This window comes from Castor canadensis, chromosome 6, assembly GCF_047511655.1.
Source record: "Castor canadensis chromosome 6, mCasCan1.hap1v2, whole genome shotgun sequence".
In the NCBI taxonomy this organism is placed as follows: Eukaryota; Metazoa; Chordata; class Mammalia; order Rodentia; family Castoridae; genus Castor; species Castor canadensis.
The window spans coordinates 115683452-115707775 of record NC_133391.1 but is presented as its reverse complement, the minus strand read 5'-3'; the positions used below and the strand labels follow the sequence as shown (position 1 = coordinate 115707775).

Below are 24324 nucleotides of genomic sequence, written 5' to 3'. Positions count from 1 at the left end.
GTAAATTCCAGAACCCACTTGAAACAAAGTTGCTGTGTACTATGACCAGGTAGGGGAAATAGGCATGGTGATGAGAGAATCTTTGCTTTATTATGTCTTTTTTTCTTGACTGTGGTGGATGAAAAGATAAACTAGAGAAAGGGAATGAAATTAACATTAAATCTACTCCTTAGAACTGTTTATTCCTTACCAATGTGTACCCATTTAATTAGCTTCTCAATGGCATATTCTTGAATAGTTTGAAGGAACACTTGCTGGATAAAAGGTTTCCTGGCAAACTGTATGCTACTTTTTTTTTTTTTAAGAATTGGTAGACCATATCTTTTTCATCTCAATTTTAAATGTTAGAACCCAGGCTGGGCACAGTGACTCATGTCTGTAATCCCAGCTACTTGGGAGGTAGAGATTGGGAGGATCATGGTTCCAGGCTAGCCTGGGCAAAAGTAGTGAGACCTCATCTCAACAACAACAGCAACAAAGCTGGATGTAGTGGTATACACCTGTGTTCCCAGCTATTAGGGAGGCTTTAAGTAGGATGATGGTGGTCTGAGGCTGGCCCTCAGCAAAAAACACAAGATCCTATCTAAAAAAACAACTAAAGCAAAACAGGGTGGGAGAGTGGCTCCAAATGGTACAGTGCCTGCCTAACAAGCAAATGACCAAGTTCAAACCCTGCACTGTAAATAATAATAATAATAATAATAATAATGAAGTTAGGACCATTTATTTTCTGTCTCTGGAAAATGGCTCAAACAAGCAACTGAGCTCTTCACGGGAGGTATGCGAACTGTAAAGTTCTTTAAGTCTGAAAATTAGAAGAGTTAAGAATATAGATTATCTCTTAATATCACAGTGGGGAGAACAGTGGCTATGGAATTTGGTGGTTTGGGATGTTCTGAAATTGGACACTAGTAATTTTCATTTGTGTAAATTTGTTTGGTGGGCTCTGCCTTGCCATCAGGAGGGCAAAGTGTGAGAGCACCTTTCAACACATAGCTTGGCATTTCTAGGAAAAAGATTCTCTCTCTCTCTCTCTCTCTCTCTCTCTCTCTCTCTCTCTCTATCTCTCACTCATGCTTACTAAGCCATGTCCTTGTCCTTCTTCTCTTTGGCAATTTTCAGTGATTCAGCTGATATTTGCATAGTGATTCAGCAGCAAGGAGGCTGATTGCTGAGATAATTTGGTTGAGCTAAGTCTCCTGGTTTATGCTTTTAAAAAAGGTTAATAAAGGCCTGCCTGGAGTGGCCTACTGTACAGTGGCTTCCAGAGACTTTTGGTCGTGTAAAACGCCACCCATAGAGCTGGGCATTAAGATACTACTTCAGAGAGACCCACAAAGCTGCTTTTGGACAGTTGACATTAAACACGGCAAAATTCCAAAGTGCAGACAGCTTGGCAAGTTTTGGGTTCTGGTGCATTCTGTTCAGAACTAGTTTTTTTTTTTTTTTTTTTTTTTCAATAGTGCTTTTGTCTTTCTGCTAAAGGTCAGCCTATAGCTGTTGAGTACTGGTGTTCCTTCTAACAGTTACTAGGGAAGGGGGTGGATTATTAACTTTAATTTTTATATTTATAATAGCCTATCACCTATCACAGTGCCAGATTTTATAGATTTAAAAATATAAATAAAATGGTTGCTTGTGTAAACACCTTGTGAGCAGACTGCCTGATCTAAAATCATGAGGATACCTGTAGCTCTCTGGCTCATTTGACCCCTCTGCTACTATGACCCATCCAGACTGGCAAGTCCGGCAGAGCCAGCATGCATTTGCATAGAGTCAAACCCAGTTGGAATCTTGGGCTGCATTTGGGTCATGGGAGTGACACCGAGACTGAGTTACCTCTGTAGGGTGGAGCACCTCCGCTGCTTGGCAGAGTTGTTTGGTGAAGGGGCACGTGCTGCCTGCTTCCCTGTGCGTGGGGTAGACACATTAGTTTACCTGCTAAATTAACATCTGCAGAAGGGTGAGTCAGGGCCCTGGTCCTTTCCCTTCCAGCACCATGGGGGTTATCCAAGGCTTCTCCTCAAAGAAAGGTCACTTCTGCCTCAAGCCAGAGGAAAATCCTGATGGGCTATTTTTCAACTGCACACAGTTGACTTAGGGAGTTTCCAATGGATTTGTATTTATTTCTAGTATTCGTGTAATTGGTTTCCTGTCAGTCACTGGGGTGACAGTAAGAAAGGGGCTTCATGTTCCCAGGTATTGCTTTCAAATGCTCTGATAACCCTCTTTCCAGGCTCTGAATTTCTGCGGTGCATTCTAAAATTCCTTAGTCTTTATAAAATGCAGTAGTTCATGTCCCATTCAACACTCCCCTGCTCTCTCTTCTGAGCTCTGGCTCTTCCTCTACAGTGTTGGGGAGGAGAGAAGATGACAGGAAACAGAGCAGGGGTGTGGTGAGACATTTGACTTGCTGAGTTGTAGTCGGAGGGGTGAAGGTGCTCTGGTACTTTCCTGCTTCTGTGGGCCGCATTCCAATGTTGGGGTCTCTCCTTGGACTGTGTGTGTGACTCTCTTGGGGCTGCCTGGCAACCCCTGCTCCTTTCTGAAGAATTATTCTGAGGGAAGCAGGGTCGCCCTTTGCATTATTGCTAGGTGTTCATGTGTCCCCAGCTCCTCTGAGTGAGTGTCCTCATTTGGCTAGTGGCTCTGTGACAGTCTTGAACTCCCGCCCCTCTGAACTCCACAGTCCTTCAAAGACAACTCTGCTTCCTACCGTGGTCCTCTCACTCTCTCTGCAGGGGTATAGGGAATGGAGTAGGAGTATTCCAATTTTTTTTTTCTAGAACACTCCACCTGGAATATTCCCTTTAAGTTCTGCTCCCATGGGCTTCTGCCCCCTTCCAAATCTCTAGTTCAGTAGTGAGTGCCAGTCCTGTGTTCATGGGTATCCCCCCAATCCAGTGGGTAGATGCCAAGTTCCTCCAACTCTCTCACATACCCACCCCATTCAAATCCAGACTGGCCTGGGGCCTGCAGCTCAGCAAGCAGCCAGGTAAGAAGCAGGACTCCCATCTCCCCTTCTTGTAGCTGCCCCTGTCTTCCCTAGTGATTTTCTTGGAACCTATCCCATGCGTCTCACTTGGTAGGAAGCAGGTGGTAACCTGGACTAGAAACTTACCCTCCCCTCAAAGCCAATACCACTCTCACTTTCCTTGAGGGCTGGGTAGGGAGAGGGCCACAGTTAGGTAGTAGGACTGGTCCTCTGCCCTCGTGTCAAACCATAGGAGCTGCATCTGTACCCCTTGTTCATAGTATTCTAAGCAGGGTACTTGGCCCATTCCCCTCGTCTTTGGGCCCTGACTATAATTCTGAAGTGTAAAGAAAAATTCCTACTTGACAGTATCCTCTTTGTACTAGTAATGATCTCTTTCTGTTACTACTTGCCATGTAGAGCCTAGAATGTTCCCCCATACATACTTTCCCATGCTAGGAGTGGGGCAGGTGGGCAGAAACCAGACTAACACTTGTGGGTACTTGTGTCAGATTTGAATGCTAGGCTTAAAACGTATCTCACTTTAGGAAGGTGCTGTGGGAGTCTCCACAGACATTATTTTAATTACCTATAGGAATAGGAGGCTCAAGCTTCTCCAAGTTTTCTTCAACTTCCTTCTACTGACTCCTTGCCAGAAACTTGGAAACAGAAACATGTGTCCTCTTTATACTCAGACTAAGAAATGGACAATCAAAGTAAACTCTAATAGTCTTACTATTATAATTCACAGAGTGTGTGAGTTAGGTGCATATAAGCTGCCTCATTCACTTAGTCAGCAGATACAAGAGAGAAGAGGAAAACCAGTGGGGGTGTGTATATGCGAGTGAAATAATGGTTAACCCTCCGTGGGCACCATCCATCTGGCAGCTGGGTGCAAACTAGATTATCCAGGAGGGGGCGCTGAAGGGAGATAAGTGTCGAGATCAGAGGTCAAAGGGCCTGACCAGTGGCTGTGGAGAGCAGGGGGTACAAGTGTTTCACTTTCTCTCTGTCCTCACCAACACTTGTTGTTTTCTGTGCTTTTTATTTGCTGATTATGAGAACTCTGCTTTTCAAGAATGTGCTGAAAAGAGCAACACTGCCCCTTGCAAACTCTTGACCACTCATCCAGACACACATACACACACACACACAAACACACCACACACACACACAAACACACCACACACACACACACACACACACACACACACACACGGAGCAATACTTGACCTCCCTTTGGAATACTATAAAGTTTCAGGTGTGTTTCATTCATCATACAGTGTTTAACTATTTCTTTAAATTTAGTAATGGAAAGAACTCACAAAAATCTGGGGTTTTCACTTCTAGGGAAATCCCAGAAGTTGGGCCTTCATTCCTGTGTGCAGCACTGAGCTGGACCTGTCAGCCTGCACCCATCCCTTCCCCCCAGCCAGCTTTCATCCTAATGCCTGCCTCACCCTCAGCTATCTGTTGCTGGAGTGGATTTTCTGAGGCTAAAGTTAGTCTGGATTTGTTCCAATTCATGTAAATAATTTAGGTGATTAGATGTGACTAATACTTGTGTTCTACCTAGCTACCCAACACCTCCACTGACGCTTTCTTCCCTGATAAAAATCTGAAATCTCCCTAGGATCTATTCTTGCATGCCTGGGGCCCCATGGTGGCTGGTATTGCCAACAGACCAGACCATTCTGGTAAAAAGTCATTTTAAGTTTGTTTTCCTCTTTCCTGGAATGATTTGAAATCATGTTTTATACCTGTCCATCAGGTACAGATAGTGTCTTTTAGGAAGGTGCTGTGGGCTCTCTAAGGACATTATTTTAATTACCTATAGGAATAGGAAGTACAAGTTTTCCACATTTTTTTCAGCTTCTCTCTACCAACTCCTTGCCAGGAACTTGGAAATACAGGGGTGACTTAGTGGCTCTTGAGTTCGTTATCACCTAAATCCCTGCTTGATATTCTTCTCCAGTGTCATGTTATTGAGAAATTTGTTTTGCATATGTAAAAATATCCATGTGAGTGTGTGTCCAACTATTTAATATTCTGTTTGTGCTCACACTGTCTTTCAAGAAATCAATGCCATTTGTGTCCATGGTCAGGAAAGACAGCCATGTCTATAGATGTTTAGATTGTCAAGATGGTAACTGGCCAGCCTAGTCCTGCATCTCACAGATAATCAGTCCTGGAGATGTGGTTGAGGTTGCCTTGCAGCTTGAACTGGGGGCGTTGTGAAACGCAAGCCAGCCCAGAATGCCCTGGCACATGATTTGTTATTGCACAGAGCTGACTGTGCTGTCACTCAAGCCATATTTCCTGAAACCCAAGAAGCCAGAGTGGAATAGATGTCTCTTATAACCAGCTCTTGTTCTCTAAAACCTTTGCATGACTCTCCTGTGGTTTCAACCTGTCTGACAGTGTGGTCGCTAACCACTTCATTGGAGGCAAAACGTTTAGGTGACAATGAGGCCATACTTGCTGGTTGTTGGAGAGATATAAATGTGATGGCTGGTCTTGGTGTTACAGGTGAACTTACCTTCAATCTCTTCACCTGGTAGGTATCTTCTCTGAAGCCCTCTTGGTCTTTTTGTTCCAGGCAACTGAGGTAGAAACATCGTTATCGCTCACAAAGTTGGTGCTGACAATTTGTGCTTCTTGTCAAAGGAGAAGCACAAGATGTGAGTGAGTCTTAGGGTTGTGTTTGTCTCAGCCAGTTTCTCTTTGTGTATCCATCCATCTTTTCTTGTCTGTCTTCTTTTCCTAACTTACACATATTCAGTTGTAAAGCTTTCATTTTGATTTGCTTATGTCATGCATGCTTATTTTCTGGCTTTTTCTTTTCTCTCCCAGAAAAGCTCCAATTGTTTCTTTGCTCACCAAGGTGGGTGGGTCAAGATTGCCTTTTAGTGTGTGATTTGCATCTCCCCCTCCCCCACCAAGGATTTGTCATGGAAAGAATTTCCTCTAGTTCTGATGTCTGTTTCAACTCAGGACAATTATGACTTTGTTAGACAAGCAAAATGGTATTTAGCCATCTCTCTAGAAATTCTTAGGTGTCTCAGGCTTTGTGAGTGAGGCTGGCAATGAGGTGCCAGGTCTTGAGCATGCTGGAGAGGCAGATCCTGCAGGTTCTGAAGCCACCATGGCTCCTGCCTTTCCTGCAGCCCAATGTTGATCAGAGGAGAGTCTGTACTTCTGCGGCCAAGACACATGGAGACACAAGGACAGGGACATGTGACAAAGACAGCAGTGTCCAGCTGGCTTTGGTCCTGGGAAGATACTCTGGGTGGCAGGGCTGTAATTAATTATTAACCTCCATATCAAATCAAGGAAGTACAGGTGAGCCAGCCCCACAGCAAATGCTGCCACCTTGTGAGCTGCTTGTGGTTGAGCTAGGTGAAAAGGCCCAGGGAGAAATAGGAGACACTAGGATTTGCTCAGAGAGGAGGGCCTGGCTGTCTGCTGCTTCTGCTGTAATTGGACATTTTACTTTTTAAGCTGATTTTGTAATACTATTTGTACAGAGTGGGTGGTGTCTTAAGTGTTGTAAAATTTTATTTGGTTATACATGCATAAAGCATAAAATTTTTTCTTGTTTTTGGTGGTACTGGGGTTTGAACTCAGGACTTTGCACTTGCTATGTAGGTATTCTACCACTTGAGCCACACCCCCAGCTCTTTTTCCTCTGATTATTTTTGAGGTAGGGTCTTTGTTTTTTTTTTCCCCTAGGCCAGCCTGGACCATGATTCTCCTATTTTACACTTCTTAACTACAGCCTCGGATGACAGGTGAATACCATGACTCCCAGCATTTGGTTGAGGTGGAGTCTCATGAACTTTTTGCCCAGGCTGGCCTCAAACCATGTTCCTTTCAATCTCAGCCTCTTAAGTAGCTAGGATTATAGGCATGAGATACCAGTGCCCAGTTCAAAAATGTCAAGGTCGAAAAGAAGAGTGCAGAGTGAAATAAGTCTTCTTTCTACCCAATTCCCCTCCCCAGAGGTAACTACACTTTTCAGGGGTTTTTTGTAGCCTATGAGGGATAATTTCTGAGTGGTTATATATAATTATATAAGTAACCACGTAGAGATAGAACTACGTAGGTTCTGTTTCCAAGGCTTCAACCAACTGTGGACAAAAATTATTTGAAGTAAAACTCTGAACATGTACATTCTTTGTCATCTCTTAAGCAATACAATACAACTATTTACATAACATTTACACGGTATTAGGCATAAGTGTTCTAGAGATGACTTAAAGGATATGGGGGTTGCGTGTAAGTTACACCCAAACATTTTGTGTAAGGAGTTGGGCAATTGTGGATTTTGGCATTCTTGGAGAGAATTGGAACTAATTGCTAATGGAGGTCAAGGGATGGCTGTATATGGTATACATATATAATGCATGCAATATGCATAAATATAGGTATATCCATACATACCTATATGTAAAACTACACACTTATTCTACAATTGTATAACACGGTTTTATGAACAGTTGGCAACATGACCAAATACTTCTCAGTAATCATGAGTTCCTACAACTTTTTTTTTTTTTTTAGCAGCACGGGGGTTTGAACTCAGGGCCTCATGCTTGCTAGGCAGGCACTCTGCCACTTGAGCCACTGTGCCATCCCTCCTGCAACCTGTCCTTCTGTTTAAAACAGAAGAAAAATTAGAATCTGGGATGAAACAGAAGCCATGTCTTATAAGGTCACGGAGAGATGGGACATGTCGGGGGAGGAACCTTCTGCTAGTCCAACATTGTGGCCATTTATTCTACAATCTGAACGCCATGCCTGGCCCTGCTGGAGGATGTCAGGTGCAAAGGTGCAACTGACCACATTCCTCGGAACATGGTGCAGGGTCTCGCTGGGCACACAATGGGCTCTGGTTTATGTCTGGCCTACTATAACTTGTTTCCTTTTACCAGTCCCTATGCCCATAGGCAGCCATTCAGGTGTGTATAAAATACACCATTTGGGTTAGTGTGTATTCTTGCAGTGTATTCTGTATATATGCATTTTTAGAACTTATGCAAGGTGTATGGCTTTCAATTCTGCTCCCCAGTTTTCTTTACTAGGCTCTGGAGGTTCCATCCATTTTGCTAGGTGTGCATTGACTGTGTTGCTACCTATCTGTGTAGGACGGAACTGACATTTTGAAAACAATTATAGTGACTTTTATCCTAGCTTTTCTTTTATCTCAGTTTTTGTTTATTACAAACATTTCAAAATGAATTTAGGAAACCCCAGAATTCTACCAACCTAACATATCAACTTTTCTTTTTCATGCTTTTTAGATGACAAAAACTGCACAGGTTTTTTTATTGTTGTGAAGTTTACTATATCAACTTCCCTCTATCTTGCTGTTATACTCTTAATGCTGCATAGTATCTCATCTGTTTAATGCAGCATAACTTTTCAATCTCTGTATCATTGGACTTTGAACTTGTTGATTTTTTTTCTAATGTCATTGTGGTTAATGTCCTCATGCAGCTGGTCCTCAAATTTGGTCTTTGTTGTTGTTGATTTTCTTCTGTCGTTTAGCCAGAGTAGATGCTCCAAAGGAACTATAGAAAAGGAAATTCCTGGGGTGCAAGGTGCCACATTCTGCTTCTTGCTGTATTCTCAGAAACACACTCAAGCATCCATCTTCCACTTAAAACAGCCCTGTTTTGTTTTTAATGCATTATGTGTACAGCTGTTGCCATAGGAATTGATCTGGCAAGTGTCACAGTGGTCAGCAGAGAAATGGGGAACTCCTGTTCTCTGTCTCCACAATGAGGTGCAAAGAGCACCATCTGCTACCTGCATTGTGCCTCCTTTCTACTCAGCCATCCACCTGGCACAAGAGAAGCATTGGCTTACTCACCAGTCCTTCAGCTCACACTGGCAGGGCTTGGCAGGAGCGTTGGTGTTCAGCTTCATTCTGTCTGGCCTTCATGAACTGTGAACTGTAACTGGGAACAAACAGGTAGAAAAGAAAAATGGTGCTTGGATACTTTTGTGTGCTCCATACATTTCCCCCAAAGGGATATTAAAAAGTGGCCTGCATGTGGGTGAAGAGGAGGAGGAGGTGGCAGAGGAAAGTGGGAGGTATTTGCAAGAACATATGTTGGGTTCTTTTCATTCTCCTCTTGGTGACAATGATTGATGGTATCTAGTGAGTCCTGTTTGTCACTTCCTTAGTACAGCTGGTAGTGGGGGGCAGGGAAAGTCAATAAAGGCTGGGCAAAGGATGTAGGAAGGATGTAGCTAGAGCAAAAAAGGGCTCTTCATGTAACATGAAAGTGACATTGCTCAGTGTGTTGTCCTGTGCTGTTACTTCAGACTACCTGCTGAGAGCTGTTCTCTCTTGGTCACTTAGATCTAGAGAAATCAGTATTCCTGTCTCTTCCTCATCCTCCACCTCCACATAAGGGTTAACTGTGAACATAAGGTACCTGCAGGTTGAGGGGAAAAAGAGAAGAAAAGAAATCCACGCTGGATACAGCTTTTGCGAGTTATCTTTCTTACAGGTTGAAATATGGCCTGCTTTAGCTTTGGTGTTCTCTTGATGTCCCAGAAAGTGCACTAGTTAACAATTCCATATTGAAGATTTGGGTGGGGAGCAGACAAGAGCTGTCAAAAGACGAGTCAAGGGCAGGGAGGCATTGGGGCAAATTAGGTGAGTTTAAAATGAGCTTAGGAAGCTTGCTGCTTTCATTTTCCTGCCTACATTGGGGCAAAGAAATGCTTGAAAGTGCAAGAACAATGACAAGTTTGTGGTTAGGTCACATGCACAGGGCGGAGGAACCAGGAAGGAGAATCTGCTTCATCAAGTCCTTGGTTGGTATTTAGGCCACATTTATGTGGAAGCCTCAGATGAGTGCTGAAGTGCCAGGAAACCTCTGCCCAGGACTTTCGGTTCTTCTTGACTTTTCCTCTGCACCGAGCTCAGGGTTGCCTTGCACAATGCAAGGTGCTTGCCACTGCAAATGAACAAGTTAGTTCAGTCTCATCTGTAACAAGTTCATTGACAGACTCCCATGTTTTTAGCTCAGTTCTCTGAGCCACTTTGGGCAGCTTGTTTTCCTGTAGCGCGCTGTGTACCCCAACAACATCCACCCAGAAGACTTTGGCTCTTAGGTGTTCAAGGACATGTGGCCAGGCTACTCCATGGACAGTGTGGTTGCTCCTGCCTCCTTTTCGTTTGTTTAGGAACAATTGCTTCTTGAGCACCTGTTGCATGCTAGGTACTTTTCTTTCTTTTTTTTGGCAGTACTGAAGATTGAACTCAGGGCCTCAAGCTTGCTAGGCAAGTGTTCTACTACTATAGCCATGCCCTGAGTCCTTTTGCTTTTTTAGTTTGTTTTTTAGATAAAGTCTCAAGCTTTTGGCTGAGCCAGTCTCAGGCTATGATTCTCCTACCTCCACCTCCTGAGTAGCTGAGATTGCAGGTGTGCATCACTACACCCAGCCCACTGGGTAATTTTTTTTTATTAAGTATCTGTTTTTATTCTTACAATAGCTCTTTGAGGTAGCTGGTGTTCTACCCAGTTTTCTGAAAGAGGAAATTGTGACACTTTAGGGAATCACAAGTAATAAGTTGCAGAACCAAGTTTAAAGCCAGGCTGGCTTCAAAGTTCAGTGCACAGCTGCACTCCACAGATGTTGCTGGAAGCATAAGCCAGGACCAAAAGGTATTTTCCACTTTTTGTGTCAAAGCATAGGTACACCTTGCTTTGGGAAGACACAGTTTAGATCTGAACTGGCTTCTTCTACTTTGAGATAAGCTTTCACTGTGAGTTTCTACATAAACAATAATTATTCCCAGGGAGCCCTATAGTCATAGCATTAGTCTTAAATGACTTGTCAGATTAGAGGAGAGTGTGGTGGAGATGCATCCTGCAGAGGTGACAACCTGGATTTGAATCATAACTCAGCTACTTGCTGGCTCTGTAATCTTGAGCAAGTTACTTAACTCTCCCAGCCTTTTTTTTTTTTTTTTTGCTTCTCTGTTAAAGAACAGGAACATTGATCTTCTTTAGTTAGGTTAAGAATAGCAGCTGTGAGCTGCAGTTGTTTGATTGACATTACCAGTATTGTGGGAGACTTACTATAGTGGAAACCTGGTTCTCCCGATACACACGAATATTTACTACTAATTATCTTTTAGGCAACAGAACTGTGTGTAGAGGGAAGGAGTGGATTCACTAAGGGGATATGATAGGCTGTGATGAGAGGAGAAGCAGTGCTAGCTTAGTTGCTACCCTAGAGTCTGTGTAGCCAAGGGAGCCTAACTGAGTCGTGCTGAAGGAAGATGCAAGCGGTGCATTACATTAGCACTTGCAGGAGAGTGCTCCTGGGATACTAAAAGCTACAATAGCTGCATCAAGTGGTGCTTCCTATATGCCAGGCATTAACTTCCATGAGCTCCCAACAACCCTCTGAAGCAGTAGTATTATTAAGCCTACTTTACAGATTGGGAAACTGAGACTCAGATTGTCGGTTAGCCAGGGTCTATATAACTCGTAAGAGGCAGGGCATGGGTTCAGTGTCAGGCATCCCACTCTGGAGTTTGTGCTTTTAACCAGCATGCTGTGCACTACTCAAGTCAGCAAAGGCCCTCATTCTTCTGTAGTTTACACTCTAAGTGGGAGACTCGGGCCAATAGGTAGAGGAGAATGGAGTGTGTTCAGCTCGGGCCAAACATACCTAATCCAAAGTCCCAAATGCTTCAAAATCTAAAGCTTTCTGAGCACTGATCTAAATGGAAAATTCCACACCAGGCCTCATGTGATGAGTCACAGTTAAAATGCAGGTACACTAAAAATCTTACATAAAATTACCTTCAGGTTATGAGTATAATGTGTGTATGAAACATGAATTGGGTGTTTAGACCAAATCTTGGATTCCATCCCCAAGATACCTCTTTGTATAAATGGAATTATTGTGAAATCTAGAACACTTCTGGTCCCAAGAATACCAGGTAAGGGATGCTCAAACCTGTGTAATCTTCCAGATAGTAATAAATGCAGTGAAGAGAAATAAATTTAGTTAAGGGGCTTTAGACAATGACTGGGGATTGATGTTTTAGCTACAGGTAGTTTGCTGGGGCTTACATAAATAAAATCTCACAGACTCGATGACTTAAAAAATACAAATCTGCTCTCTCTCAGTTCTGGAGGCTGGAAATGCGAGGTTGAAGAGTCAGCAGGTTCGCTTTCTTCTCATGCTTCTCTCCTTGACTTAGGGCTACCCTCCTGTCACTGTGCCTTTACATGGTCTTCCTCCCCAGTGAGCCTGCAGCCAGTTGTGGTGTCCAGTCTCTGTCTAGTGTCCCTTCCTATCAGGACACCGGTGAGACTGGATTAGGGTCCACCCTCATAGCTTCATTTTAACTTACCCGCCTCTTTCAAGTCCCTCTCTCTAAACACAGTCACACTTTGAAATACTGAGGCTAGAACTTTAGCATATGAGTTTGAGAGGAACACAGATCTGCCCTCTGTACCTGCCAAATTTACATCCTTTTCACATGCAAAATACACTGACCTGCATCCAACCTAGGTCTTAAGCTATTCTGACATCAATGCTAAGTCACAGATCTCATCTAAATATCATCAGAATCAAGTGTAGGTGAGATGAGCTATGGTTCGCATTAGGGCAAAAAATATCCCTCTCTAGCTGTGAACCTGTGAAACCAGGCAAGTTACTTGTTTCAAAATACAATTATGGAAGCGGTCTAGGAGAGATGTTCCCATTCCAAAGAAGAGAAATAAGAAAGGGATCATGGATTCAAAGCAAGTCAGAAACCTGACAGGACAGATTACATCGCTGTCGTTGTCATTGGTGGTAGGATTGGGGTTTGAACTCAGGGCTTCCCTCTTGAGAGGCAGGTGCTCTCTGCTTGAGCCACACTTCCAGCACAAACTTACATTACTTTTAAGGCTTGAGAATAATCCTCTCTGCCTGATGCTGTGTTCTCCTAGTCCACTGGGCCAGCAGCATCTCCTGAAGCCCTGGGTAGCAGCCCCATGCTTCACAACCAAGGAGGAGAAAGCCTCACATCCCGGGCCTGTGTGCTTTGGGGATATGGAGGGAGTGGCAGTTTTGGCAGTCATTTTTCTCCTTTCTTGAAGGATAAATATATTCTCAGCCAGATAGCTGTATTGTTCCATATGGTAGAATCCCAGAAGTCTGACAGCTTTCCTCCATTTTTTCTTGTCTCTGTCCTCTGTTTTCTGCTGGTATAGCCTCATCCCGATGCCTAATGAGATCCACAGGTCACACTGTGATCTCTTTATGGAGTGATTTTCCATGTCCCTCCATGCCCCCAGTTTTCTTTCCAGAACACTTCTCTTTTTTGTAAGATGAATAGGCTGAGAATGTTCCAAATCTTTAAGTTCTTATTTACCTTATTCAACAATACCTTCTTTAATTTCTCTTTTCCTTTGTGCTTTACTATAAACAACAGGAGAGCCCAGGCAGTGCTTTTAACACTTGCCTCAGAAATCTCCTCAGCTGAATACCCAAAGTCAGAACTGAGAAGTGCTACTGTCTACAAACCCTAGGATATGTTCAGCAAAGCTCTCTGCCATCTTATAATGAGAATAAGCTTTTCTTCAATATCAGTAACATTCCTCATTTTTATGAGACCTCACCAGATACCTTCATGTCCATATTTCTTCCTAATGGCATCTAACTGAGGCCTTATTGTGTGGGACACAGTTGGGAAATGTTTGCCAAACTCCACGGATTGTGCCATAGCACCTCCTTCCTAAAGAGAACAGTAAATAAGTCCTCTGAAGTCTTCCATTCCTGCTAGATCTTGGAGTTGTCTATTGATTCTTGTCATGGTATTGTGTATCTGTGTTTCTTGTCACTTTCTTATACTTAACCAAATAAGTTTCGGAAGAGAGAAGGATGGAAGCCAGTGGATGCTCACCTTAGTTTGCAATGTTTTCAGAGAGAATCATGGTGACAGTTTTGCATTGGCCTGCAGCTAATGAAAAGTTTTCCCTGGCACCTTAATTTTGTCTTTCTAATGTTTTTACTTCCTATTTGCACACAGTGAAGAGTAACTAATTATGCCACACCTAAATCAAAGGTTGGATATTTTTATATTCTTTTAGGACAAAATATCTCATGTGCTGATTTTTTTTTTTTTAAAGAAAACACTGAAGAAGGAAATTGATTTGACTTGTGACACTTGAAAGTTTATGGAACAGGGCACTACATAAAGCAGGGTTTAAAAGTTTATGCAGAATAAAAATACTCATTTTCTGCTTATGGACTGCAGCTCTACCTTGGGGACATTTATTCCATACGGCACTCAGTGACAGACACAGATTTACAGTTGGTGATTTCCTGAGTAACAGCTCAGATAGCTGCATCTCAACAACTTTTCTACACTCTGCAAGGCACAAAACAGTACAGCAAAAAGGATCATCTGTCACAGGATTGTTGTGGGTCCCCCACCCCCACTGTGCCATAAGACAAAATGGTACTTTTTTCTTCTTTGACCTTAACCTAAAATTGGATTTTTTTTTTCTTTATCTCTCCTTTCGTCTTCTCCTGACTTGCCTACTCTTTTCCTTCCTCCACTCTTATTTGGATTCGACTCTGTTCATTTATGGAAACTAACTGAACTCCACACACACACACACACACACACACACACACACACACACACACAGTTGGAAGAGAGACAGCTTGAATAATAAAAAGGGAGTTCCTCTTGCTTCTGTCTTGTTCCTCTCTGCTTTATGAGTGACCCAGAGTTTCCCTGTAGAGAAGAAAGAGCATACAGAGTTCTGGTGGGACCCTCAACTCTAGGAAGGAAGGTGTGGCATTCCTGTAGCCTTTATAGTGTCCATAAGAAGTGCCTTCAACTTTTGGGTGAGTCGTTCACATATTGGTGTTGTGAGCCGGTACAAATAATCAATAGAAGGAACATGAAAGAAGCAGTGAGGGCATGGGTAGCAGGAGGGGACATGGGCCAATTCTGGTTTTTAATTTCTGTGGATTTTTAGGTCAAGTTTGACAATAGCCTCTTGGCAGCATGGTCTTGCTAGCTTGATTGTATCTATGTGTGCTTTATGTACTATCCATACATAAATCATGGGCATAACACATCATTGAAATAGAATTAGGAGCTTAGAAATAAATACTCCCCCTTATAGCCAGTTGATTTTCCATAAACATGCCAAGATAACTAAACAAATACTGTCTTTTCCACACATGGTTCTGAGATAACTGTACATATCCACATGAAAAGAGTGATGGTGAACCCTTACCTCACACCATATACAAAAACTGTTTCAAGTGGATCAAAGACATAAATCAAAAGTTAGATCTATAACGTTCTTAGAAGAAAACATAGGTGTAAATATTTGTGACCTTTGTTTTGGTATTAATTTGTTACATTTGACACAAACCAAAGAAATAAGTGAGTCTTCATCGAATTAAAACTTTTGCACTTCAAAAGATTCCGTAAGAAAGTAAAAAGACAGTCCACAGAATGAACAAAATATTTTTGTACTTTTTTTTGGTGGTACTGGGGTTTGAACTCAGGGCCTCACACTTGGTAAGCAGTCTTTTGCAGGCTTTCAACTGCTTGAGCCACTTCCCCAGATGAACAAAATATTTCTAAATTATGTACCTAGTAAGGGAGTTATACAGTAAATATATGAATAACTCCTGTAACTCAAAAAGACGAGTAAAACATGAGAAATGGATTTGAATAGACATTTCTCTGAAGATACACAAATAGGCAACAAGCACATAAAATGGTCGATATGATTAGCCGTCAGGAAATGATATCAAAACTATACCAAGATGCAACTTCACTTCCACTAGAATATGTGTAATCAAAAAGACAAGGCTTGGGAGGAATGTGGAAAAATGGGAGTCTTCAAACACAACCACTTTGGAAAGAGTCTGGAAGTCCTAAAAAGATTAAACATACAGTACCCCGTGACCTAGTGATTCTGCTCCTGAGCTTATACCCAAGAGGAATGAGAGAGTGTGCCCTTGCAAAAACATGCTCACTAATGTTTGTGGCGGCATTATTCATATTAGCTAAAAAGTATGTGTGTGGGTGGAGACATTGTCCATCACTGGTGAATACACAAATAAATGTAATGCATCTATATGATGAATGCTGTTTAGCGATTATAAGTATGGACTCTGGATACTTTCTGCAACATAGAGAAACCTTGAAAACATGATGTTCACTGGAAGAAGCCAGTCACAAAAGGCCACATAGTGCATAATTCAACTTATGTGAAATGTTCAGAATAGATACATCTATTTTTTTTTACTCTAGAAAGTAGATTGGTGGGTCAGGACTTGGGGATAAATGAAGAGTGATTGTTAGGGGTACAAAGTTTTCTTTTGGGGCATTGAAAATGTTCTAAAGTTGGTAGTGGTGGTAGTTTCTCAACCCTGTGAATTTACTAAAAGCCATCGCATCTTAAGTGGTTGAGTGGATGGTGTGCAAATTCTCAATAAAGCCAGTATTAAACAATGCAAGCCAAGTAACATAAATACACTGACATGTTGAACTGCATTTTAATTTAGACTTAGGAGGTAAAACTGAGTGCTCAGAGTATTAAGTGACTGTTCCAGTGCTTACAGATAGTGACTGCACGGTTAGACTTCCTAAACATCAGGCCAGTTGTCTCAACATGGATTGTTCTAGAAGTTGGGCCCAATAGCCCATTAAACCACACTTAGAATCTGTAGTGGCTTGGCCAGGTACCACTCATGTGACAGATGAGCTCCAAAGTCGAGATTGGCAGTGGAAAGTTAATGCTTGCTTGTGTAAGGCTTAGTAGTGCTGGGCAGGGATAAGGGATGGTTTATATACAGTTTTTCATGGACCCAGGTGAAGGGACCTCAGTATCCACCCAGGAGACAGAGTGGTAAAGGACGGAGTCATAGTCCTAAGAGGTTGTTGTGAGCCAGACCTAGGGGCAGGCAGGGCACATGAGTTTCCCTCACCTTTGTGGTCACTTCCCACCCCTCAGCCCCACACAGGAGTGGCCACTCCTAGCTGTCTCCTAGCCTTCGGGTTGAACAATGTTATCTGTGTTTCAAGTTCCCCTCCTGTCAGTTTAAAATGATAGATAATAGCTAGTCACCCCGGGATGGCACACACTGGTTTAGAAGTTTGCGTATCCTGGTCCCTTCCTCAGTGTGTGCTATTTTAGTGCCTTGTTGGTAATCTGATGGTTTATGGACAGCAATGGTGAGTACCCAGTCCAGCTGGTGATTGTGTTAGCAGAGTCTACCACTTATCCCAGAAGAACAGTCTTGTGTCTGTTGATTGTATATCGGGTGATAATTGCTAGCAATTTCCAAGCTGTGACTTCTCAGAAGAGTTGTGGAGAGGCTGCGGAGGCTGCAGCTACTCTTGAGGGGGGTGGCTCCTTTCACATGGTCTCTCGGCTTCCCACAGCCATCTTATGTCTTGCTGCAGCCCCCACCCCCACCCCAAGAGGCAGACTGAACCTAAAGAGTGACTGTTGCCAAGGAGGTGACAAAGAGGGAGGTTGAGAGAACAGATGAGCCCTCAGGAATTTGCTCACCCCAACAGTGACATACCACCCTCTGACCTGATGCTGGAACCAGAACAGCTCTTAGGTGTCCAAGCTGGGACAGCCAGACTTCTGCTCTGGAAGGAGCTAAGAGTGTCTTGTTACTGCTTTGGTTTTGTACTAGGCTGGGGGCCCAGATGGGAGGATTATTTCTTCTGTTGGGTTATTTGGGAGAAGTTCAAAGTTGGAATTAGAGAAGCAGAGGCTGCTGGCAGCATTCACTTACCAGCTGTGTGGCCTTGGGGTTTTCAGAGCCTCAGAAAAGCTGAGAAGTCATCTGAGAAAATAATCAGAATCTGAGAAAAATATAAAAAAATCCTTTGCAAATGGCGGTTGGTCCTAATGGCACCTTTTCCTTATAGGGTGGCCGTGACAGTTAAATGATACTCCCTTTAAGGCATCAAATCTAGTATTAGTAAGATTTGATATTAGTATTAGTAAGGCATCAAATCTAGTACTAGTATTAGTACTAGTAGATTTATAAGTACTAGTTATTATTGATAATCATAGTGTCTTTTTTATTGTGAAACAGTGAAAAGGAGATATCGCCATATTTTTCTATTTTTTTATTATTGTACTGGGGGTACATTGTGACATTTACAAAAGTTTTTGCAATATATCATCATTGGATTCACCCCCTCCATCCATTCTCCTTTGCCCCCCACCAGATATTACCATTGATGCCTAACATTGCTAAAAAAAAAAAAAAATACAACATTTGTGAAGTCTTTGCCAGTATTCCAAGAGATTTTACAATGTAACTATGACACTTGGCAAAGCAAGCAGAATCTTTCATTCAAAACCATATGTCATCTACACATTATGTGTATAGGTTCCCAGGTACACTATAAAGAAAAAGAAGATATGGCCTTTGTCTTTGAGCACTTCATAATGTTATAAGCATTAGCCAGAACTAGATAGATGATAGATAGATTAGATAAAGGATAGATTTTTTTGTGATACTAAGATTTGAACTCAGGGCCTTGCACTTGCCAGCCAAATGCTCTACCACTTGAGCCACACTACCAGTCCCATAGCTGTACTTTGAATAGGCTGTAGCTAAACTGACTTTTTGGTATCACCAGTGTTTTAAGCCAACTGCACACATATAAGAATAAAGACAAAAATAAATGTGATTCCCTCTTTTTAAAGCAAGCCAAAGTCTAAAATATTATGCTTCTTCCTGCTTCCTGCCCCTTGTTCCCAATTGGCAACATATCCTCCTGCCTCCAGCAACCAGCCACCAGTGACACCTCCCCCCATACACACATAGACTCCAGTTACCAGGCTGTGATCATGCATTTACATACTGCTGTGTGAAAGAGAATTTTTAAATTTTTTCGAGATTATTCGAAACCGTAAATGCTTGAAAACATTGTGTTTTGCTATGGACTAGCTTGCTGCTCTAATTCACTTATTTAGGTTAGAAATTTGGTGCTGTAGTTTGGAAGTAAAGATTCACGTGTTAACGGCTTTGTCCCCTGCGATGGGGACGGGGTAAGACTTGGGAGGTGCTCTCTGCCTGTCAGAGGAAGGGCCTGTGGGAGATCCTCAGGTCACCAGAGGCATGCCCCTGAAAGACCCCAGTCTGTTCCTCTCTCTCTCTCTTCCTGCCCTTTGCTCCAGCACACTCTCCCCCCCATTGCCCCTGGCACCCCCACAAGAGACACAATGGCTCTACCCAGTCTTGGACTAGAATCTCAAATCTGTGAGCTGAAATAAACCTTTTCTCTCTTTTTATTTTCCTTTTTAAATTTATTTATTCATTTTTAGAACGATCTCATGATTTTGTTTTTGTAGTAGTGGGGATTGAACTTGGGACATCGCTTGTTAGGCAAGCTAGCATTGTTTGCTCTGCCATTTGAGCCACGCCCTGAGTCTGCTATTAGTTTGTTTTTTAGATCGGGTCTCTGCTACCTTTGCCTGGACTGGCCTCAGCAGAGAGAGGTCTCTCAAGCAGTTCAGAGTACAGGCATGTGCCACTATGCTCAGCCCTTTTTTTTTTGAAACAGGGTCTTGTGTAACCCAGATTGGCCTTGAAATCTTCCCACCTACACCTCCCAAGTGCTAGGATTATAGTGACTGCCACCACACTAGGTTTCCTCCTCTTCTTTCTCTTTTTTCTTCTTCTTTTTCTTCTTTTCTTTTCTTTTTTTTTTTTTTGAAATGGTTTTTTGCTATGTTGCCCAGGCTGGCCTTGAGCCCACAATTCTCCCACCTCAGCCTCCCAAGTAGCTGACAGTATAGGCATACACAACTGTGCCTGGCTAAACCTTTTCATTTTATAAGCTATTTATCTCAGGTTTTTCATTATAGCTACAGAGAACTGGCTGACACACTTGGTTTAGTACATTGGCTCTTTTTTTTTTTCTTTTATTACTCATATGTGCATACAAGGCTTGGGTCATTTCTCCCCCCTGCCCCCACCCCCTCCCTTACCACCCACTCCACCCCCTCCTCTCCCCCCTACCCCCTCAATACCCAGCAGAAACTATTTTGCCCTTATCTCTAATTTTGTTGAAGAGAGAGTATAAGCTATAATAGGAAGGAACAAGGGTTTTTGCTGGTTGAGATAAGGTAGCTATACAGGGAGTTGACTCACATTGATTTCCTGTGCGTGTCTGTTACCTTCTAGGTTAATTCTTTTTGATCTAACCTTTTTTCTAGTTCCTGGTCTCCTTTTCCTATTGGCCTCAGTTGCTTTAAGGTATCTGCTTTAGTTTCTCTGCGTTAAGGGCAACAAATGCTAGCTAATTTTTTAGGTGTCTTACCTATCCTCAGCCCTCCCTTGTGTGCTCTCGATTTTATCATGTGCTCAAAGTCCAGTCCCCTTGTTGTGTTTGCCCTTGATCTAATGTCCACATATGAGGGAGAACATATGATTTTTGGTCTTTTGGGCCAGGCTAACCTCACTCAGAATGATGTTCTCCACTTCCATTCATTTACCAGCGAATGATCACATTTCGTTCTTCTTCATGGCTGCATAAAATTCCATTGTGTATAGATACCACATTTTCTTAATCCATTCGTCAGTGGTGGGGCATCTTGGCTGTTTCCATAACTTGGCTATTGTGAATAGTGCCGCAATAAACATGGGTGTGCAGGTGCCTCTGGAGTAACCTGTGTCACAGTCTTTTGGGTATATCCCCAAGAGTGGTATTGCTGGATCACATGGTAGATCGATGTCTAGCTTTTTAAGTAGCCTCCAAATTTTTTTCCAAAGTGGTTGTACTAGTTTACATTCCCACCAACAGTGTAAGAGGGTTCCTTTTTCCCCACATCCTCGCCAACACCTGTTGGTGGTGGTGTTGCTGATGATGGCTATTCTAACAGGGGTGAGGTGGAATCTTAGTGTGGTTCTAATTTGCATTTCCTTTTTTGCTAGATATGGTGAGCATTTTTTCATGTGTTTTTTGGCCATTTGAATTTCTTCTTTTGAGAAAGTTCTGTTTAGTTCACTTGCCCATTTCTTTATTGGTTCATTAGTTTTGGGAGAATTTAGTTTTTTAAGTTCCCTATATATTCTGGTTATCAGTCCTTTGTCTGATGTGTAGCTGGCAAATATTTTCTCCCACTCTATGGGTGTTCTCTTCAGTTTAGAGACCATTTCTTTTGATGAACAGAAGCTTTTTAGTTTTATGAGGTCCCATTTATCTATGCTATCTCTTAGTTGCTGTGCTGCTGGGGTTTCATTGAGAAAGTTCTTACCTATACCAACTAACTCCAGAGTATTTCCTACTCTTTCCTGTATCAACTTTAGAGTTTGTGGTCTGATATTAAGATCCTTGATCCATTTTGAGTTAATCTTGGTATAGGGTGATATACATGGATCTAGTTTCAGTTTTTTGCAGACTGCTAACCAGTTTTCCCAGCATTTTTTGTTGAAGAGGCTGCTATTTCTCCATCATATATTTTTAGCTCCTTTGTCAAAGACAAGTTGGTTATAGTTGTGTGGCTTCATATCTGGATCTTCTATTCTGTTCCCCTGGTCTTCATGTCTGTTTTTGTGCCAGTACCATGCTGTTTTTATTGCTATTGCTTTGTAATATAGTTTGAAGTCAGGTATTGTGATACCTCCTGCATTGTTCTTTTGACTGAGTATTGCCTTGGTTATTTGTGGCCTCTTAGTACACTGGCTCTTAATGTGGCCTGATTTTTTTTTTTTTGAGGCAGCAGTAGTATTCTGTTTTTTTTTTTAAGCAAGTGCATTGTATTTGAGTTAATTTGAAGCAAGACGTATTATATAAGTCAAACATTCCACAATTCATCTTGAGCATATGTGAAAAGTCAGGTTTGTCTCATTTTACCTCTTCCCTGTTCTTTCAGTTTCACAGACCCCCAGGATGTTAGGTGTGGGAAGAACTTAACCATTCATTCCTTCTCGCCACCACCCTCTCCTTCAGCAGAGGAGAAAACTGAGGTCCTGAGAGTCTAAGGGACTGGCTTGCAGTCCTACCACCACTGAGTGGTCGAGTCCTGGTGCAGATCTCCCCTTCTGTCACGCCCTTCTCCATAGCTGGTAATATTTCTGTTTCTCTTACCCTCCTTTTCTAAGCTCTCACCAAGCCCTGTTATGATTTCCTTAATGCAGATTAACTGGCTGTAATTACCACTGTCAGGGGGCCACAGCTCTTTTGAGGCTGCCAGGAGCTCCTTAAGAGCTGGCGACAGATGTTGACACTTCTCCTCCTGTGTGGGCTCCCTAGAGCCCTGCTTCACAGCAGATGCCTGGCCTTGTTTCTCTCTTCTCCCCAGAAGCTCCAAAGGCCAAGGTCTGCTAGTCCACTAGCCAGCCATGTTTCTTTTCTGCCTTTGGTTTGTCCAGCTCCCAGTTGTGAATTCTCCCCATGTCTGTTCTCCTATGCCAAGTCCAGGCCCCACCACCTTCTCCAACAATAACCTCTAATGCACCCTCTTTTTTTGGGTATAGTATGGTTTTGGGGGTGAACTCAGGTCTTCGTGCTTGTGAGGCAGGCGCTGTACTGCTTGAGCCACGCTTCCAGCCCTCAGTGGTCCACTTCACTCCCCAAGTTTCTTGTTACGCCCTACCTTCCATAGTGGGCACGACATCCTATCACGTGTTCTCTGGTTTTTCCTTGGAATTGCATTGTCTTCTCAAATATATGTATAATATAAATGTGTACATATACACACATTCATGTCCACATGTATGCTTTCTGTGTGTATACTTATATATGTATATGTGTATACTTTTTTGCTTGCTGGGGATAGAACCCAGCACACACTCACACATACTAGGCAATTAGTTGCACTTAAAGCTTGTCAAATCCAGGTCTCATGTTTCTATTGTTCTCATGGATTCTGTTTTTATAGTGCCTAATAAGTGGTCAGGGAGTACTCTTTACTCATTAGGAGTTTGATGGGCTTTTAAATGACAACATCCTGAGTGACAGGCAGTGTAGCCTTTTCCCATACTCGCAGCTTGGGTCAGGATCAGTGCTGCAGTGCCTTCTGAATGTGGAGGGATCCCTGGCTGCCGTGGGAGTGATCCCTGAAGGCTTGGTTAGGGCATTGTGGTGGATCTGGCTGGTGTGGGGCGGGGAGTCCACACTGAGGACTGCACACCTGCCTCTCAGGCCTAACATAGGTAGTAGTTACTCGGGAGCGGAGAAGGGGAGCATTAGCCTCATGACTCTGGCTGATTGTGAAATGTGAACCGGCCTGGCTTCTCTCCCACTCTGTGTCCTTGAGTCAATAATGACCTTGGTGCTGTCTTTTCTACAATACTGGCACAATGTCCTAAGATTTAATCTGATCTTTAGAAGATTTTTTGAGAACCCAGGAGCTACTGTGTCTTCCAGTAGGCACACACTCCTGGTTTGGAAAAAGGTCTGCATACCCCCAATCTTCTGAACTTCCAATGCCTGGGTTTTTTTTTTTTTTTTTTTTTTTTTTTTGGAGTGGAACCGAGATTTGAACTCGGTTCAAATCTTCATGATCACAAAGCAGGCACTCTGCCACTTGAGCCATGCTTCCAGTCCTGACACCCAGTTCTGAGCTGAAGCAGCTACACAGTTCATAGTACTTTGGATGATGCTTTGCCCAAGGCACAACCCCTACAAAATCGCCTCTGTAAGGCTCATAAACTGGGAATTATTTTTTTTCTTTAACGTCAGCAGGACTAATTACACCCATACAAAGTGGTTTGGCCTTCACCCCTCTTTGGCACAGAAGAGAATTAGCAGAAGCCCAGGTAAAGGTGAAGTTGAGAAACTCTGGCACAGCAGTGAGTTCAGTGCCTCCAAGCTTGCCCCCAACCTCACCCCTTTGCTCACTTCTCATTCTGAATTCTTGTTCTGCCCAGAAAGCCCTCCTTTCCCACTGGTGACACCTAAAGATGTTTGAGGTATACTTCCTTTCTTAATGTCTCCAGCACACACACTGCATGTGTGCTGCATGTCTCCATTTACACAAAGTTACCTTACTGGAATGACTTCAGTGCTTTAACATCTTTTCAGGTGGATGGAAGTCTGCTTGGTTGAAGAATTGCCACCAACCACTGAATTGGAAGAAGGACTCCGGAATGGAGTTTACCTTGCAAAGTTAGCCAAGTTCTTTGCCCCAAAAATGGTATCAGAGAAAAAGATCTACGACGTGGAGCAAACGCGCTATAAGGTAAAACCAAGAGCTAATTGGTTTGGACCTCTGGCTAATAGTGAAAGTTTGATATTTCCTATCCTTTCCCTCTTTTACTCCTCAATGTTTCTATAATGTTTGGGGCATGGGGGGGTGGGGGTGTCCTTG

General features: G+C 42.8%; 1 protein-coding gene across 1 annotated transcript in view; it reads left to right on the top strand.

Moving 5' to 3' along the window:
• Positions 1 to 24324, top strand: part of Iqgap2 (IQ motif containing GTPase activating protein 2) — a 254967-nt gene that overhangs the window by 99632 nt on the left and 131011 nt on the right. Inside the window, exon 3 of the mRNA XM_074077256.1 lies at positions 24039 to 24195. Within this exon, the coding sequence (XP_073933357.1) occupies positions 24039 to 24195 (157 nt within the window). The remainder of the gene's footprint in view (positions 1 to 24038; positions 24196 to 24324) is intronic.